This window comes from Amphiura filiformis, chromosome 18, assembly GCF_039555335.1.
Source record: "Amphiura filiformis chromosome 18, Afil_fr2py, whole genome shotgun sequence".
Lineage (NCBI taxonomy): Eukaryota > Metazoa > Echinodermata > Ophiuroidea > Amphilepidida > Amphiuridae > Amphiura > Amphiura filiformis.
The window spans coordinates 14,014,345-14,033,762 of NC_092645.1; the positions used below are offsets into that span (position 1 = coordinate 14,014,345).

The window sequence follows — 19,418 nt, forward strand, 5'->3', positions numbered from 1 at the left end:
GGGGTAATCGAGTAGAAAATCTCAGAATTCTATTGTTTTTTAATTTAAAATACAAATTTGCTGAAATAAAAAACTTGAACGTTTGTGCATGATGTTGTGGCGATAAAATTCTAGAAAAAAAGAGATGGAGAGGGGGTCATTTGGTAGCAGACCTACAAAATGGGGTCCATCGGGTAGCACTTTAAAAAACGGGGTACCTTGTCGAGAAGGAGTCTATTGCCTTCAGCAGGAGAATTAGGGAAGCAATCTACATTCGCCAAAAGGGGGCCAAAGCAATCAACCGCGACGAAGGTCTCGTATCTCTCGGTCACGTGTACGATCCACTGCTCAAAACAAAAACATATTCACTTCCGGGAAATTGTCAACAAGCCGTTTCGCGGGAAAAGCAGTGGACCAATTGTGATCAAGCCATCAGCCCTGATGGCGAAAGCTAAAGTCGTGAGTACTTATTTAATGGATTTGTCAAGCTAAAAAGTTTGAATTATTTATCTACAATCCTACAAATGCATCTATTTACTGAAATTAGATACAAATCTTTAAATAACAAGCTGACGAATTGGTTAATTGTTATTTGATCAGACAGATCACAACGTTTAGAATAAATAAAACACACTACGTATAGAGAGTAATATGCTGTTAATTTAATACGACCATTTCTTACTATGTTCATATTATTATTATTATTATTATTATTATTATTATTATTATTATTATTATTATTATTATTATTATTATTAGTGTTAGTGTTATTATTATCATTATTATTTATCGGGATAACGTAATTATATATCTGGGTTATATACGTATAGCTGTTTAATTTAGACTTAGGGAACATTCAATATTTACGCCGTATTTGTGCGCCATTTGACATTTATTCTCAATTATATCGACAACTTAATTAACGATACTAAACACACAAGCGGTTGGGTTCGTCCTAGTACCAGATCTTGATAGGGCCCCCTGTAAGATTCGCCATAAGGCAATTAAGGTTCAATAAAATTCGTCAAAATGATACTCTTCAAATTTAACATTTTCATCTTTGTGATATTACAGAAGCAAGGGGCCACTTAGTATGTCGGAAAATGTATGAAAATTATTCCATGCATGTACAAAATAATAATTAATGAAAAAACGATTCAGTAAATTGTCTTTTTCACCTCCTAAATTTTTCCATTGGGGACGTCCCCACCCCCTAAAATATTTATAGAAGAAAAAGTAAAGCAATAATTGCCCTGTTCATATTCCTTTTTAGGACTTAAAACATCGTGCGTTGGGAATAGTGTAAAATTGTGCGCGCGGAACTGGCCCAATCAAATAGCAAAACACACCAGTTTGGGGGATAAAGAGTCTGAAATTAAAAATTTTCGGGCGCTTCGCTCGCACAAAAGTAGCAAAGATAATTCCATGTAAAAAAATGCTCGTCTCCTGACCACCTACATTTTAATGCTGCCACCGCTACTGGTAATTTAGCTTTTATTTAGCTATATAGCGTTTTGTAAGTATCTATAAGAATATAATTTATGCAATTATGCACAACATTCGAAAATCTAGATGATATATGAGACTGGAAAAACAAACAAAATGACGTTCAGCTTTGAAACAGTTGGCATTTTTAAAAGCATTTTTGACGACAACAATTAGTATTTAGTTATTATTATATGGGTTAAAGATATGGCTGATAAAGGAGATGTTAAAAGGGCCCCGCACTGCTCCTTGTCCATGAGCTCCCGAGGCTTTTGCTGCGCCCCTGACAAGAAGAATGGCTTAAAAAAAGAGACATGTACCGTAAAAAGAACAGACCTGATAGGCCTAACATCAACATAAAAATATAGCCTATGTCTTTACTTTACATAAATCTTATCAATACAAAAATGAGACTTGATAACACCAACGACCCTAAATTAGCTTTGTTACTAATAGCCATTGATGTAGATTTCCCCTTCCCTACGTTATTCTTGCCATCGTCCGGGTTCTTGGTATCCCAGTTGCAGAAATCTGATGAACAACAGTAGGATGTGGTTAGATCAATACCAGGTGCCTTCGATACATTATCACATGTGAAACTGGGTTCTTCTTTTTTCATGTTGGCTGAGCACTGGTGTTGAGTGAAATGGACGGTGTGGTCTTTCTTTTGTATGGTTCCCTTGCGAAACTGAAATGAAAATTATTTGGCGTTAGTGCAAGAAGGATTTATCTGCAATAGCTGCCAGATGGCATACGTGTACAATATAGAATCCAGAAATTGTCAAATATCTAAACGGCAGCCATTGTAGGTAGACCTTTATGGCACTAATTCCTCGAATTGATTTTGATGTTATTAAGGACGGTGTAAACTCACCTTCGCACAGTGTTTTGTGGGACCTGAGAGCATATCAGACGCACCAAATTGCATTGTGAATACGAGGAATGTATTGCTGATACCAAATAATTTAGATGTTGTGAAATATTCGATATCATACATAATTTATGACAAAATAATGCTGTCCTCGAAATAAACTTTATAAATCTAATAATATGTGCTTAAAGCGTATGTAACTGGGAGGGATAGCTGACCATTATAGGAAAAATTTGACCTTCCCCCAAAAGACCTAAACATTTCAGGTCTTTGAGGAAACTTCATAATATCTTCAAGGTCAACATTTTCATATGATGGTCGGTTTTTCATCCCAGCTGCATACACTTTAAGTACGTAGCTTTAGATTGATAAAGTCCATGGTGAGGAAACCACGCACCCCGACTTACCACACATTCACCCCTGCACATTGCTGTTTTACTCTTAGTACATTTTGGTAGTTTTCTTTCCTTTTTTTCTTTGCTATCGTTGTCATCAGTGTCGTCAACAGTGCTAGAAGCGTCAATAAAGCTCGACTCAACATCCACATCAGAACTGCTCTCTGACTCTAATTTGTCGGAAATCCCATCAGAACTGGAGCTCTTACTACTGGCCCATGGTCCATTGGATGACCATTCGGATTGCGTCGTCTGGAGTGGTTCTGGAGTCGTGTGAAAAACGACATCTTCATCTTGACAGACGAAGCACTCCACGAGATCCTCAGCTATTATTAAAAAAACCCAGAAAAATGCGCGGGTCAAATGTTGTACAAATAAAGTATACCGTATCTTAAAGACTTACTAAGCTCTTGGATTTTGATCAACCCAGAGAGCAAGCTGGTTTCAGAAGGGAATTCATCACTACATAGTCATCTCCACGTAGTCAATCAACTCATAGAATTTATGAATATTACCGACCACTGTGCATGGCGTTTTTAGATTATGACAAGGCCTTTGACAATACCGGCATCATCAGTAATATTAAAAATCCAGCGTTACGACAAAAGCTGACAAAGGTCACTGATAGAGACTGTCAAATTGTCGTCCGCAGGTCACTGCGCCTATTTAGACAAATTGATGATCGTTGGACAAAATTGGATACCGAATGGACACCAATAAAGAAAGACATCACCTTTAGTGAGGCATTTGCCCTGCAGTGGGTACACAATGGCGTACCGTTGCTGCTGCTGCTGCTGATAATGATGGTAGTGATGATGATGATAATGACGATGATGTAAAGAGACCAAAATTCATATAAAATATATTTTAAAATGTGTCTTACATTCATATTCTTCTGCATCCCAGTTACACAGATCTTCTGAACAGCAGAAGTTGTTGGTTATCTCATCATGCCCTTGCGTTTCAGGTAACTTATTACATTCGAAATCTGGCTCATATTTCTTCAGGTTAGTCGAACATTGGCGCTGTGTTACGTAAAGACTCCCATGTGGCTCATGAATAATACCTTGTCGAAACTACGGGAAATATGAAAAGCGTTTTTGTACCATTGGTCAGTGGCAGCGGCAAGGGGGTCATGGGGAATCACTCCACTTGATCTTTAACCCCATTCAGCACAAAAAATCACTGAAAATCTCACTATTTTGTGCAAAACAATGTCAAATTTTAGGCATCTTTGCTCTTTCCCAGATTTTACCATTTTAAACACGAAATGCATGTGCAAGCAATAGACATGATAGTAACCATGGTAGCAGCAACTAGTGACAATGATTAGGTAACATCTTTGTCTTCGGTTTACCCCGCCAAAGTCTGGCCCGACGCCCAGAGACATAAACGCACATATAACCACAGCAAGAAGGTGTTCTGCAACTTAAAGCCATTAAAGACATTTCCAAAAGAAATAGAATTTAATTTCTTTACCACAAAATGTTAGTTTTCACTGTAAGATAAGTTCCCGTTTTTTGATCACGAACAGACAAATTTTGCGCAAAATTGTTGCAAAAAGTGGACATTTTCGTAATTTTGAGTCTTTAGTGGGGGGGGGGGCAACTGGGGGGAAAGAGTTCTGACTGGGAGATTTGTCCCCATGCCCCCTGGCGCCACCACTGTTTCCAGCCCCTATTGCGTGTTGGTCCCAGTACTTACCACGCATTCTCCATCACACAGGACAATTGTATCATCCATGCATGACGGAATCTCTATATCCGAATATGAAATCGAGCTGAATCCTGCATCTGAACTTAGACTTGGCCCCACATCTCTCTTCCCCAATGTTAAAAGCCACTCGCTAAACGTAATGTAACTACTACTGAAACTTGGTTCAAATGATAGATCCAAACTAAGCTGATGAATGGATGATGAAGATAAATCTTCAGAAGAGACTTTGCTTTCATCCGATGATGTTGTATCGTAGGAGGATTCTCTAACGATCTCCGTTACATCTTGACAGACGAAACACTGGGTAAGATCGCCTGTCAAAGAAACGAAAGAAGTGATTACATAATTTCATCCATGCACTATGGTTTCATGGGGATTTTACAACGTTGAGAAATATTTTATGTTATAAATATTATAGAGGTTGTGATATAGAGAATTATTGCTATGCGGTGTGCCTGTCGGTACGACACCGATAAAGGGACACCTACCTATCGATGATTCCTCAACGCCATCCGAACTACTACTTTTACCAATCAGGGAAGACTCGTCATCGCTGCTGCTTTCATGAAACGAGGAAGACTCGTCATCGCTGCTGCTTTCATGAAACGAGGAAGACTCGTCATCGCTGCTGCTTTCATGAAACGAGGAAGACTCGTCATCGCTGCTGCTTTCATCAAATGAAGAAGATTCGTCGTCACTACTGCTTTCATGAAACGAAGACTCATCATCGCTGCTGCTTTCATGAAACGAAGGCTCGTCATCGCTACTGCTTTCATGAAACGAAGAAGATTCGTCGTCACTACTGTTTTCATGAAACGAAGAAGATTCGTCATCGCTGCTGCTTTCATGAAACGAAGAAGACTCGTCATCGCTACTGCTTTCATGAAACGAAGAAGACTCGTCATCGCTGCTGCTTTCATGAAACGAAGAAGATTTGTCATCGCTACTGCTTTCAACAAATGAAGAAGATTCGTCATCGCTGCTGCTTTCACCAAACGAGGAAGACTTGTCATCGCTACTGCTTTCATGAAACGAAGAAGATTCGTCGTCGCTACTGCTTTCATGAAATGAAGAAGACTCGTCATCACTGCTGCTTTCATCAAACGAAGAAGACTCGTCATCGCTGCTGCTTTCATGAAACGAAGAAGACTCGTCATCGCTACTGCTTTCATCAAACGAAGACTCGCCATCGCTGCTGCTTTCATAAAACGAAGAAGACTCGTCATCGCTGCTGCTTTCATAAAACGAAGAAGACTCGTCATCGCTACTGCTTACATGAAACGAAGAAGACTCGTCATCGCTGCTGCTTTCATGAAACGAAGAAGACTTGTCATCGCTACTGCTTACATGAAACGAAGAAGACTCGTCATCGCTGCTGCTTACATGAAACGAAGAAGACTCGTCATCGCTGCTGCTTTCATAAAACGAAGAAGATTCGTCATCGCTACTGCTTTCATCAAATGAAGACGAAGAAACACTGTCAACTGGAAATGATAAAACAATATTAAATCAAAATAATTAAATAATCAAATCACGCTAGACTCAAGAACTGTCGTACGTCAATTTATCACAAAATTTCATGGACTTGACTTTTCTACATGTGTTTCCATTTACAGGCACAAATAATAAATGAGTTTGGACACGTTGACATGTTGCGTGTCGCTCATGGAGGGAGATTAGTGTACGTATAAAAATGTGCACCAAAGATTTTGGAATCTCAGTGTCGCTTGACAATATCCAGGATGTCCATTGGGCTGTTCCAATTGAAATACAAAGTACCCCTGTGGAAGAGTTTGGATATACCTTCCATAGAGGGAATACATTTTTCAAATGTAATTGGTCAGGGTTAATCATTTTGAAACCCGCACTCCCTCTGTGTTATGGCTTTACCCATATCCTACATAACTGGAGTGAGTAATTCAAATGGAAGTTACCCAATTGTCTATTATGTCTATTGAATTCAAAACTCATACTCCCTCTAAATTTTCCACAGGGGTAGTGTGGATTTTAAATGGAACGGCGCAATTTTTACCGACTGATGAATGTGTGTGTCACATACCACATCCTCTCTAGCTTCGTCCCAGTGATCGCCACCACATTCAAAATACAAACCACTGATGAGCTTAAAACTTACTATTTTCGCATCTTACTCCAGTCCATCCTGGTTGACAATTACATGTATATCCATTCAATTCATCAACACATTCAGCATCATTCATACATGGATTAGGATTGGACCTACTTATTGCACATTCGTCAATGTCTGGAAAAAAGAAAAGAATTAACGCAGCAAATGATGTGACAGGAATAACATATGGTATTACATTTAGTACGATAACTACGGTCACTACCCAGAGTTAGATCATCACGACCTGAGTTTGGACACGTTGACATGTTTACGTGTCGCTCATGGATGGAAAATGAGTGATCGCAAAGGTGCACAAGGGCAATAGTATTATGTTGTTGATTGCATTGATGCATGGGTCGTCACTGATCGCCACCACATTCAAAATACAAACCACTGTTGAGGTTAAAGCTTACTATTTTCGCACATGACTCCAGTCCATCCTGGTTGACAATTACATGTATATCCATTCAAACCATCAACACAATCAGCATCATTCATACATGGGTTAGGATTGGACCTACTTATCGCACATTCATCAATGTCTGGAAAAAAAGAAAAGAATGAAAGCATTTAATACTCTCATATATGAATTTTGACAAACTAGAATGTGGATAACTTTTAAAAACCTGTTTTTGCCTATCAATAATATGTGGCCTGCCTTAATTCAAGATGAGACTGAGTAAATGTTTTAAACTGATCATTTGATGTAATGTTACCTACATGCACAGCAAATGGTGTGGCAGGAATAACGTGTGGTATTTAAATTTAGTACGATAACTTCAAAGTCATTTAGACAGATATACCGTAAAGATATACCAAATGATGCATGGGCTCTCCTGACATAACTGGAATATCTTAGGCACAAACTAGGTGTAAAAATTATACCTGCAAACAAGTGCACAGACCTTTAATACTTGTTGGGAATTTCCGAGGAGGGAGCTTTCTATTTGTACATGAAATAGTGACCATTTAAAGGCAAAGGAGCATATATGCGACATTAGGCGATTCATTACGATATTTGCTACCAATTTGCAAAAAGGGTCAATACACAAAGTTAGATCATCACAACCTGAGTCTGGACACGTTGACATGTTTGCGTGTCGCTTATGGATGACAAATGAGTGTTCGCAAAGGTACACAAGTTTTTGGAATGATCGCTCAGGGGTGCCACTTGATCGTTTCGAAGATGAACACGTCATTTTGATAACATAAAGGGCAGTAGTAGTATTTTGTTGACAGCATTGATGCATGGGTGTGGCACACACCCATACCTTCTCTAGCAATGGGCCAGTGATCGCCCCACATTAAAAATACAAACCATTGTTGAGATTAAAGCTTACTATTTTCGCATCTGATGCCAGTCCATCCTGGTTGACAATTACATGTATATCCATTCAATCCATCAATACATTCAGCATCATTCATACATGGGTTAGGATCGCATTCATCGACGTCTGGAAATAAGAAAAGCATTTAATACCCCCAAATAGGAATTTTAGACTAACTGGAATCTATATCCAAAAACGTTTCAAAACGTGAAAAAGGGCCAAAGTTAAAAAAATCTTTCCTGTGTGGTTTTTACCCTTTTTAAAACTTGGTTCCATTTAGTAAAACTTACTATTTTCGCATCTGACTCCAGTCCATCCTGGTTGACAATTACATGTATATCCATTCAATTCATCAACACATTCAGCATCATTCATACATGGGTTGGGATTGGACCTACTTATCGCACATTCGTCAATGTCTGCAAATAAGAAAATAATTAAAGCATTTAATACTCTCAAACAAACATTTTAGACATACTGGAATGTGGATAATGTGTACAATTCTGGTTTTGCCCTGGTTTTTGCCTGTGCCCGCTACAACATTCAAAATAATACAAACCACTGTTGAGGTTAAAGCTTACTATTTTCGCATCTGACTCCTTCCCATCCTGGTTGACAATTACATGTATATCCATTCAAACCATCAACACAATCAGCATCATTCATACATGGGTTAGGATTGGACCTACTTATCGCACATTCGTCAATGTCTGAAAAAAAAGAAAATAATTCAAGCATTTAATATTCTACAACAGGAGTTTTAAACAAACTGGAATGTGGATATTATTTTTTTACAATTTATTTTGTCTATCAATATTACGAGTATGTGGCCTGACTTAGTTCTTAATCAAATGTAGCAAATGTTTATACATTTGATGTATTGTTATCTACATGCACCGTAAATGGTGTGACATGAATGACATGATTTGATATTCAGACGATAAATCTTTGGATACCGGGGCAGAAAATGATGAATATCTCCCGTAATTTTTTTTATTCTAAAGAAACCGATTTCGTTGCTTGCACTTGAATATATGTGTTGAAAGGATATGATAGTCGTTAGCTTGCGTATTGAGAACGAACCGTACGTCTTGAACTCACAAACTGACAAAAATTCTGATTTTATATGTGCCGAACCCAAAAAAAAGACAACTGCCCTCATTCGTAAATACTCGGGTCACGAAAGATACACTAATGATAGCGCAGCGTAGGCCACTGGTGGAGGCAGTCTAAAAGCAGATGACGTCATGATGTATATTATGCTCACTGACATCACTGGTGTGACATGAATGACATGTGGTATTATATTTAGTATGATAACTTTAAATTCATTTAGACAGATATGCATTTCCTACCCATTTGCAAAAATGCCACTACACGAATTTACATTATCAAAACCAAAGGAGTCCGGACATGTTTGGGTGTCGCTCATAGAGGGGAGATTAGTGTATGTAAAGTTATTGAAATGATCGCTACAATATTCAAAATACAAACCACTGTGGAGGATAAAGCTTACTATTTTCGCATCTGACTCCAGTCCACCCTGGTTGACAATTACATGTATATCCATTCAATCCATCAATACATTCAGCATCATTCATACATGGGTTAGGATTGGACCTAGATATCGCACATTCGTCAATGTCTGGAAATAAGAAAAGAATTAAAGGATTTAATACTCTCAAACAGAAATTTTAGACATACTGGAATGTGGATAATGTGTACAAACCTGGTTTTGCCCCGGTTTTTGCCTGTGCCCGCTACAACATTCAAATACAAACCACTGTGGAGGCTAAAACTTACTATTTTCGCACATGACTCCAGTCCATCCTGGTTGACAATTACATGTATAACCATTCAATCCATCAATACATTCAGCATCATTCATACATGGGTTAGGATTGGACCTAGATATCGCACATTCGTCAATGTCTGGAAATAAGAAAAAAAATATAGGATTTAATACTCTCAAACAGAAATTTTAGACGAACTGGAATGTGGATAATGTGTACAATTCTGGTTTTGCCCCGGTTTTTGCCTGTGCCCGCTACAACATTCAAACACAAACCACTGTGGAAGTTAAATCTTACTATTTTCGCACATGACTCCAGTCCATCCTGGTTGACAATTACATGTATATCCATTCAATTCATCAACACATTCAGCATCATTCATACATGGGTTAGGATCGCATTCATCAACGTCTGGAAAAGAAAGAAAAGAAAGAAAAGTGGTGAATTCTCAAAATGGTTTGCCAAAAATCGCTTTGCACCCTTCGGTCTCATGAAAAAATCTTTATTTTGATGTGTCAAAAACCTTTGCGCCACCTTTGACGTGCAAAAAATCTTTGCCCTACCCTCTTTACACAAGCAAGATGTTGCTGAACCCAAATTGAAAACCTTAAATTTAATATAATGCGAAAGCAGCGAGCAGGAAATTTTGCATATTTGAACGTGTTCTAAATTTTTTCCTACACCTTTTAAGGGTGTAATATAGAAATGGTGCCCAAAACATCTGTGCCAACCAAAATTCGCTTGCCCCTCTTTCGACCTACCAAAAATGCTTTCCCCTTTTGGCCTGCCAAAAATCTTTGCCACTATAATTCACCACCTCAAAATTACACAGAATTATTGCAGCACCCGGAAATTTTAGACAAACTTGAATGTGGATTTTGTTTACAAACTTGTTTTATCATATAACCTGACTTAATTCAAGAAACGTAGCAAATGTTTTAACCTCTTACATTTGATTATTTTTATCTACACGCACACCATATCATGACAGGAATGATATGTGGTATTTAAAATAGTGCAACTAAGTAATTTAGACAGATATGTGTTTGCTACCCATTTGCAAAGATCACTACAACCAAAGAGACCGGAGACGTTGACATGTTTAGGTGTCGCTCATGGAGGGACAATTAGTGTACGTAAAGGTGTAAAAGCTTGTGAAATGATCGCTCAGGTGCGTGGCCTGAACATTTCTCGGGGACCATTTCGAGGATGAACACGTCATTTTGCCAATTAAAGGGTAGTTGTATTATTTCTCCGACTTATGGATGGGTGCATCACACACACAGGCAGCCCATCTACTAACGACCCTACGATCGCTACAACATTCAAAATATAAAATACTGATGAGGTTAATCCAAGCTTACTATTTTCGCATTCGACTCCAGTCCACCCTGGTTGGCAATTGCATGTGTATTCATTCAATCCATCAACACATTCAGCATCATTCATTCATGGGTTAGGATCGCATTCATCGACATCTGCAAATAAGAAAGAACTGAACCATTTAATACTCCCAAACAAGAATTTTCGACAAATATGCAGGTGGGTGTTTTTTTTAAAACCTATTTTCCCCAAGGCAAGGGAGAACAGTACTGGTCAATCATTGCTTGTCCCCGGTTAAAGACCCATTCAGTGATTTGCTCAACCGGACATTCGTAAAAATCATCAAAATTCAGATTAGCCAATTACTCTACTCCATATTGTAACATTTGCTGAGAAGGACGCCTCAATATTGTTCAAAATTGATTATAATGTACTTAATTAAACTAATTAACATATCCTGCAAAAATCAAGAAAACGATGGAAATATTAGTCGAACGCGTACATGTACACGATGTTCATACCATAGTACGTACATGGCGTGTAGGACGGTAATACGCACATCAAATGACCGAGCTGTAGCACGACCAACTGAGTGATACGCATTGGCGACAACGGCGCTGGTAGTTAATTTTCTTTGTTGTTCGGCTCAAAATTAAAAAGGGACATATCTGACATTAAAAGCAAACATTTTATGGAAAAGAAATACTAATGGAAGTGTTACAATATGGCTTTAAGTAGAGAAAATACAGATTCATGTAAAATATCTTATTTTGTCTTTAATACACGGCTTTTGACTGAACCGCTAGTAGGCTATGTTAGCACATGTATGCCAATGACAAAGGCTATTTGAACTGGGCTTCAACTTTATCATTATTGCTGTGTTCCTCGTTATTTGCCGTATTTTTCATTTAAAAGATACCAAATTGCAATATTTATACAAGTTTACACTTTCGCTGGAATCACTAAACGAAAAATTAATAAATAAATAAAGCAAATTGGTGTAACAGGAATGACATGTGATATTATTTTTACGCTGTTAACTTTAAAGTCATTTAGACAGATATGTATTTGCTATCAATTGCTACCTATCAGAAGATCATCATAACCAAAGAGTCCGGACACGTTTACATGTTTGCGTGCCGCTCATTGAGGGGTGATTAGTGTTTTGAAATGATCGTTCAGGTGCGTCGCTTGATAATTTCGAGGATGAACACGTCATTTGTATTATATTTTGCCATTGATGAATAGGTTTAACACACACACCCACACCCTTTCTAGCAACGCCCTTGTGATCGCTATAAAATTCAAATACATTATCACTGTTGAGGTTAAAGCTTGACTTACTATTTTCGCACATGACTCCAGTCCATCCTGGTTGACAATCACATGTATATCCATCAGATCCAGCAACACATTCAGCGTCATTCATACATGGGTTTGGATCGCATTCATCAACGTCTGCAAATAAGAAACGAATTAACGTGACTAAAACAAACTTGCCTAAAATGATTGCTTTACCACCGAGTATATAAAATAATTTTCTTACTTTCACTTGGAGGAGTACATTTCTCAAGTTCTTCGACGGTACAGCATGTGTCTAACTGGTCAACAGGTACTCCAAGAAAGCCAAGAAATGGGTCCAACGGACAGGTGATTAAATGTGGTGGTATAGGCAGGTCTGGATTGCCCGTAAAGATGGTGCTACAACCTCGAAAATACAGCTGCTCACCGGTTTCTTCGGTCACGTAAGTCTATGGATAAAGATGAAACCAATTTATCACGTTAAGTTTGGTCTTATAGGTGCCCGATAGATACCGATGACTCGTGCCCTGAAGATGTAATACACTGTATTAAACATAAATGAACATTTGCATAATGCTATCATTTTGATTTAAATCGAAAAACTGATAGCACTGAGCCAATGCTCAGGGTCAGGATACGATAGAAAGAAACATCGGTACCTATTGGGTCACCGATAGCTCTATAGTACCTAACTCGACGCGGTGCCATAGCTCACATAATAGTTTTGGTCTTTTAATTATAAATCATTTTTACTTATACATGTTGTTTCTCCAAATAATGTTTTATATACTGGGCCAAAAATAAAAATACAAAACAAATCACCACACAGTGTCATCGCCCCGATATCTTCATGGCAGAAATCGCCATGGTAGGATGAATCCACAGCCACGCATGGCTATTTTGTTCCGACCTGTTTAATAGTTTTGAGACGCATAATGGGCCGAGGGATATCCGACTGAGGCTATTGCCAATAGCCTGGTGACTGACCTCTCTGTGTGTGAGTGAGCACGGTATACGCCATGAGGTCATCTGCTTTTAGATTGCCTTGACGAGTGGCCTACGCTGCGCTATAGTTCGGCACATATAAAATCTAATTTTTTGTCAGTTTTTGAGCTCAATACGCACGGTTCTTTCTCAATACGCAAGCTGACGACTATCATATCCTTTCAACACATATATTCAAGTGCAAGCAAAAAATATGGCTTCTTTAGAATAAAACAAACAATATTCATCATTTTCTACCCCGGTATCTAAGGATTTATCGTCTGAATATCAAATCGATCCCGGGTATTGATTTTAGTGTGTCTGCTGTACACAGTTATTATTAACCAGGCGATGGTGGTGTGCACCAAGCAATTTTGTTAAGTTTAAAACTACTTAAAAAGTCATACACGAAAAGACCACAAGTCCGACCCCCTTAGTCGTTGTTGATGCTGTAGCATTTCTCATTTAATCTCAGCTCGGTTTGGTATTTTTGTCATGTATGGGATGGCTTCAACCGCCGCGGTTGATAGCTGGCGCCCTTGTCGAACTGACTGTGGAGCCTGAATTCTATTAATGCCCTGCTATAACAAAATGAGTATAAAGTCGCAAGGTGGTAGTTTCACGACATCCTGACTGACTGAGTTGACGTTTTTGTTTGCCGTGCACCTGTACAAGCCAGTAGTATGTCCTTCGTGAATGGTCCATTGTGCTCCCAATTCACAAAGGACATACAGGCATACTTCTGGCTTGAACAGGTGCGTGTGAAACAAAGAACACAAACGCAGTAGCCATGGCTACCAATTTGCAACTTTACGCTCATTTTGTGGTAGCAGCTCACATATTGTTCGAAACAAAAGAACGCGATTAAAAAGCCAGCTCTATCAGGACACAGGCGGTTGGGTTTGAAATCATAAGCTTCCTGTTATGGCCTGTCACCTGTTACTTTCATATGAAAGAACTTTTATGTTGTTTAAAAACAATATATTATATATAAACAACATTGGTTTTTTTAAACTCACGACACAAAACCCGTCACATTCTTCAGGCTGAGTGGTGCCGCATGTCCCATATTCATCCAAACTAACACCCAGTGTTACCAAGATATCGATATCTGAAGGGAATCCGCCATCTTTGCAAGTGTAGCAGGGAAGAGCTGAGCAGTATGCTGTCAATGGAATCATTAATATTAAAGGTATTAATGGTGTCTACATGTAATCAAAACACATCCAATTTGTAAAATATTATATATATAGGTCGATATGTTAATTACTTATCACTGCCAACCCCCTGCTATGGGTTTTGGGAGAAAGGATAATGGAAAAGGAAAAAAAACACATAAAAGAAAGAGAGAGGGAGCGGGAGAGGGAGGAGAGAGACAGGCCAAAAGAGCAAGAGACAGACAGAATGATTGTACAGAACGACAATGAGACAAATAATTAAATAAATTTGAGAGAATAACGTAAAGCACTCTTGATAAGGCAACACATCTTATTTGGTCCTATAGCACTATCGGTGCCCGGTTAGGTACCAATGGCTCTTTCTATCATACGCTGAACATTTGAAAAACGATGACACTATAGAAATGTTAACTATTATGCTTTACACAATCTATTACATCACCAGGGTATGATATTAAGAGTCATCAGTACCAAACCGGGCGCCGATAGTACTATAGAACCAAATAAGATGTGGTGCCTAAGTTGCTGTTATGATGGATGGTTAAGTAAACGAATTGTTCTGCTCGTGTTGTCTCTACACATCCAATTTCTCAAGGGCGGTATACCATAATTGATGTTGGATGTGTATATAAAAAGGGAATACAACGAGGTTCGGTCGGAAAATTCCAGAGGTGCTGGACCTATATTTTATAATGTGCTTACCAGATATTCCTATTAAAATCAGCCCAATATAATGTTTTCTAGCCATGTTTGTATTATTTTAGCAGATGTCGATTCGAAAACGAGTATCGTAAGGAGCACCCCTAAAATTGAAGAAAGAATAAACAATGTAATTATTGAAAGATAGCCTTTACTGAGAGACAACATTTTTGTGCGATTTTATACTTACTCTGACGTATAACCATGCTGACATATGTTGAGAAAGTAAAAGTTTAAAACCTACTTTTTTCGAAATTTACTGCGAGTTTTCCGGCTCATCGTAATACAACTCGATAAACGTAGCAGGTCCAACCTGAAAGTCCCCTAAAATATTAAGGTACTTTCTCGTCACTTCTATTATACATTGTTATTACACAGTGTCTTTAGATTGTCTTTAAACTGTACACATAAATGGGGTCAAATGTCATTAAGGATCACTTCCTGTGTAAAATAAAATACCTTCACAAATTTGTATTAGCCAAGAATAACACAGTACAATGACAGTATGTTCACATATGAATTGCTGTTACCTAGTGTATATTCTATATTCTATATTTGATTATTTTTTGCAACCATGGGCCGCAAATCCCTAAGTCCCTAACCCTAACAATAACCCTAAAATCTACCCCTAACCCTCGTCCATAGCCACCTTTTGTTGTTAATGGATGCGTATTTTATTTTTTGCAAATATAATGGACCTCAATACGCTAACGCTAAGTCCCTAACGGTACCCTAAACCCAAACTCTAACCCTTAACCTAACCCTAACCCGCACCCACAGTCAAATTTTGGACGTGTATTTATTTTACAACCATAATGGGCCGCAATACGCTCACCCTAACCCTAATTCCCTAGCCCTAACCCTAAACCAAACCCTAAACCAAACCCTCGCCCACAATCACCTGTTGTTGTTAAGAGACGCGTATTTATTTTTGCAACCATATTGGGCCGCAATATGCTAACTCTGACACTAAGTCCTAATCCCTAACACTAACACTGACCCTCGCCCCTTACCCTAAATCTTTAACTATATCCCTAAACCTAACCCTAACCCATAAGGCATAACCCCCAACCCTAACCCTAGCCCTAAATTCTACACTGTAAACATCTGACCGTAAGTTTTACCATTCTATCGTAAAAACGACGGTTAGCATATATACGGTATATTGCCCACAATCCTGAAAAATACGGTAGATAGCACGTATGTTTACGGTAACACCTGGCAACTGGGTTGCCAACATTCTACCGTTAAATTTACAGTTGTAACCATACACTGTACTTTATACGGAATAGAATTAAACACAATCTGTCAGGACAATACGGCTATTTACTATTTAAAAAATTGGATGATGCAACACTTTTCAAAAATAAACAAATACAGCCTATTAGTACTAACATACCTATTTTCAGTGAAATAGTAGTTAAAATTTACGGTAAATAACCTTTTATGGAAAGTTCCGTAAAAATAAGGCTAAAATAAAGGTAATATTTAACAGTGTGCGGCTAATTATGATTGCAAAAAGAATTTAAGCTTAAAGGACCCATTGGGAATAAACTTACATGTAGCCAAGCTTTTATTGCTTATCACAGGCTTCTCAACATTTTGGTTGTCTGTGATTAGTACTGCCATTCAAGTTTTGGATGACATTAAGAGCTTTGATGTAATGTCATTGCTTGAATTGTTAATGTGTATACTGTATTATTTGCTTGGTTATGATGCTGAATAAATACTAAATTAAATTAATCAATATATTTTATATCCATCATTTATAGCTGAACTGTGAAGTTTGTATTGAAAAAGCTATATACACAATGGCTCGATAACATTAAAATATTTAATATTACAGGATGTTGCTGTGGTAACATAGCCAAGGTTTCGGATATGAAAATATGAATAACGACGACGGTAATAATGACACTATATTAACATCTTCAATAATCTGTTTGAACAATGGACTATTACAGTTGAAATCCACACACCCCCTATGGAAGGCATGGTTTTAATCTTCCACACAGGGAGTGTGAATTTCAAACGGGGTTTGCCTGAATGTGTGACTCCATTTGAAATCTAAACACCCTGTGTGGAACATTAAGGTTATATCATCCATTGAGGGTGTATGGATTTCAACTGGAATAATCCAATCACAGTAGGGGCGTGTTATAGTGTAAGATGTCTTTAGCGGCAGCACCTATAATTCATTTCTGTTTGGAATGCATTACAGAAATCTGTTAACATTTGGACGGTTTGGAAATTGAAGAATACTGCGGAGTTGAACATTGTGTATTTATATATAGCACTTGCATATAGACATGAACTTGGGATTTTATAAATTACCATATTATTATCTGCATTTATAGGAAATAATGTGATAAAAATCTTCAAGATGTTCTCCGAAAATGCGTCGAAATCAGAAGAACCTGCCGACGTCTTCATAGCTACAAACGCAACATTGCTTAACATTTTATTTGGTACAATCAGTTTTTTATCTATCGCTGGGAATGCTATTGTTTGTGTGGTATTTCGTTTTCAATTTGAAATATTTGGATCAATTACAAATATATTGATCTTCAACCAATCAATAATTGATTTGTGTTCGGGTATCATCTTTGCTATATTGAAATTCGCTCCGGGTGTATCATTAAAATCTCTACCGTGGTTTACTGTATTATGTTACATCTGGATTTCAGAGTACCCGTTTTGGGCTCTGAGCTATGCATCCACTTTTAACTTGCTTCTCTTAGCTATAGAACGTTATTTTGCAATATGTCAAGCCGTTTCGCACCGGAAGTTGTTCACCAAACGACGTGTCAAAGGTTACTGCACTCTCGTTTGGATGGCGGGCTTTTTATTTCAAGTATATCTACCCATAGTTCACCATACCGAGAGCGTTGGTCGATGTAATTTTGAATGGCCCAACAAAGCAGCTCAAATATTCATCGGTACCTTTGTTTTTATGGCAGAATACCTGATACCGTTAATGATTATGACGTCATCCTACAGCTTAATCTGGTGGAATTTAAGAAAACGCACAATTTCTAAAACTAAGGTTCAAGTAAAGGCATTCGCTAAAGGAAAACGGAATGTTACTATAACTCTTTGCCTCGTGTTTATATCTTATGTTATTTGTTGGTCACCAGATGCTTTCGTGTACTTTTACTTTAATCTTGGTGGTACGTACAATTTTAACAGTAACACACACCATTTCGTGATGATCTTGGTACTCTGCAACATGTTAACAAACCCCTGTATTTACGTGTTCAAATATGATAGATTTCGTCAGCAGTTGAAGTCAATAATATGTCCAGGATTTTCTTTGAACACCAGCAGTCGATCAGAAGAACCATCAACGGGTAGGAGTTTGCTTATGATCAGAAAACCAATGAGAAAGTATTGTGCTGTAGACCTACGAGCTGTTTCTACCGCAGAGTTACCAGTATCATCTATGCAGCCAATTGACCAAAACATTCAGACATGAAAGGAAACAATGTATCAGATGAATGGAACAACTGCATCGCAAACCGAGAAAGGAGTAGGGTTGTTTAAAAAAAAAAAGTGCCTACATAGATAGGGGGAAAATAGTGATATTTTAGATTTTCCCACATATAGATATGAGTATAAGCATATGACTAGAGTTTAAGCAATGGATTCTATTATGACATTTATTCCCAAGTCCCTTCAGGGTGTCAGCAATTTGTGCAATTTAAAGCAATGTTATAACATTTAAAGAGTGAGATAGAAAGTGACAATAGTGAGAGATAGAATATTGACAGAGAGCTAGAGACGTATTCGAATGGGATGACAAATAACTAAATAGCCATTCAAGCATTATTTAATTCTATTTTAGAGTCAAGAATTCTGTTAAAGGTGATAATTAAACATAAGTAGAAATATAATCTATTGTTCAAATTTTTCAAGGTCGAATACACGAGAGGAGAAGATAAAAGGGAATATTGAATAGTTTCCACTCTATTTGATTCTACTTTATTATTTATAATAAAATATTTACAAAATACAAAGTCATTGTGTAACAGAATTATCGACCTAAGGAAAGGCTTGCAAACAAGTTAAAAATCATATACACTGTAATGGTAAAAAATTGTATTTATTGTCTCACATGATTTTCTCGTACAAGCATCGTAATTGTATATTATATCACTCATACAAAAATTCTAGACAGTTCATTGGTTGATTACCATTTGCCATTTTTACCATCACCCACTCCGTGTGATAGTCTTTA

The 19,418-nt window shown here is 37.7% G+C and overlaps 2 protein-coding genes across 2 annotated transcripts; one reads left to right on the forward strand and one right to left on the reverse strand.

The window, feature by feature from the left end:
• Positions 1 to 762: 762 nt before the first annotated feature.
• LOC140139585 (uncharacterized) lies at positions 763 to 14,485 on the reverse strand. Its single transcript, XM_072161290.1, has 15 exons — positions 14,324 to 14,485; positions 12,565 to 12,769; positions 9,993 to 10,106; positions 9,706 to 9,834; positions 9,419 to 9,547; positions 8,484 to 8,612; positions 8,193 to 8,321; positions 7,915 to 8,028; positions 6,988 to 7,116; positions 6,581 to 6,709; positions 4,935 to 5,930; positions 4,435 to 4,760; positions 3,614 to 3,806; positions 2,743 to 3,056; positions 763 to 2,152 (listed from the first exon to the last, which is right to left on the reverse strand). Exons 1-15 carry the CDS (start codon positions 14,483 to 14,485, stop codon positions 1,847 to 1,849), a joined length of 3,504 nt encoding a protein of 1,167 aa, XP_072017391.1. The 3' UTR covers positions 763 to 1,846.
• A 3,079-nt stretch (positions 14,486 to 17,564) lies between these two features.
• LOC140139586 (somatostatin receptor type 2-like) lies at positions 17,565 to 18,656 on the forward strand. The gene has a single exon (XM_072161291.1). It carries the CDS (start codon positions 17,565 to 17,567, stop codon positions 18,654 to 18,656), a length of 1,092 nt encoding a protein of 363 aa, XP_072017392.1.
• The last annotated feature ends 762 nt before the right edge of the window (positions 18,657 to 19,418 follow it).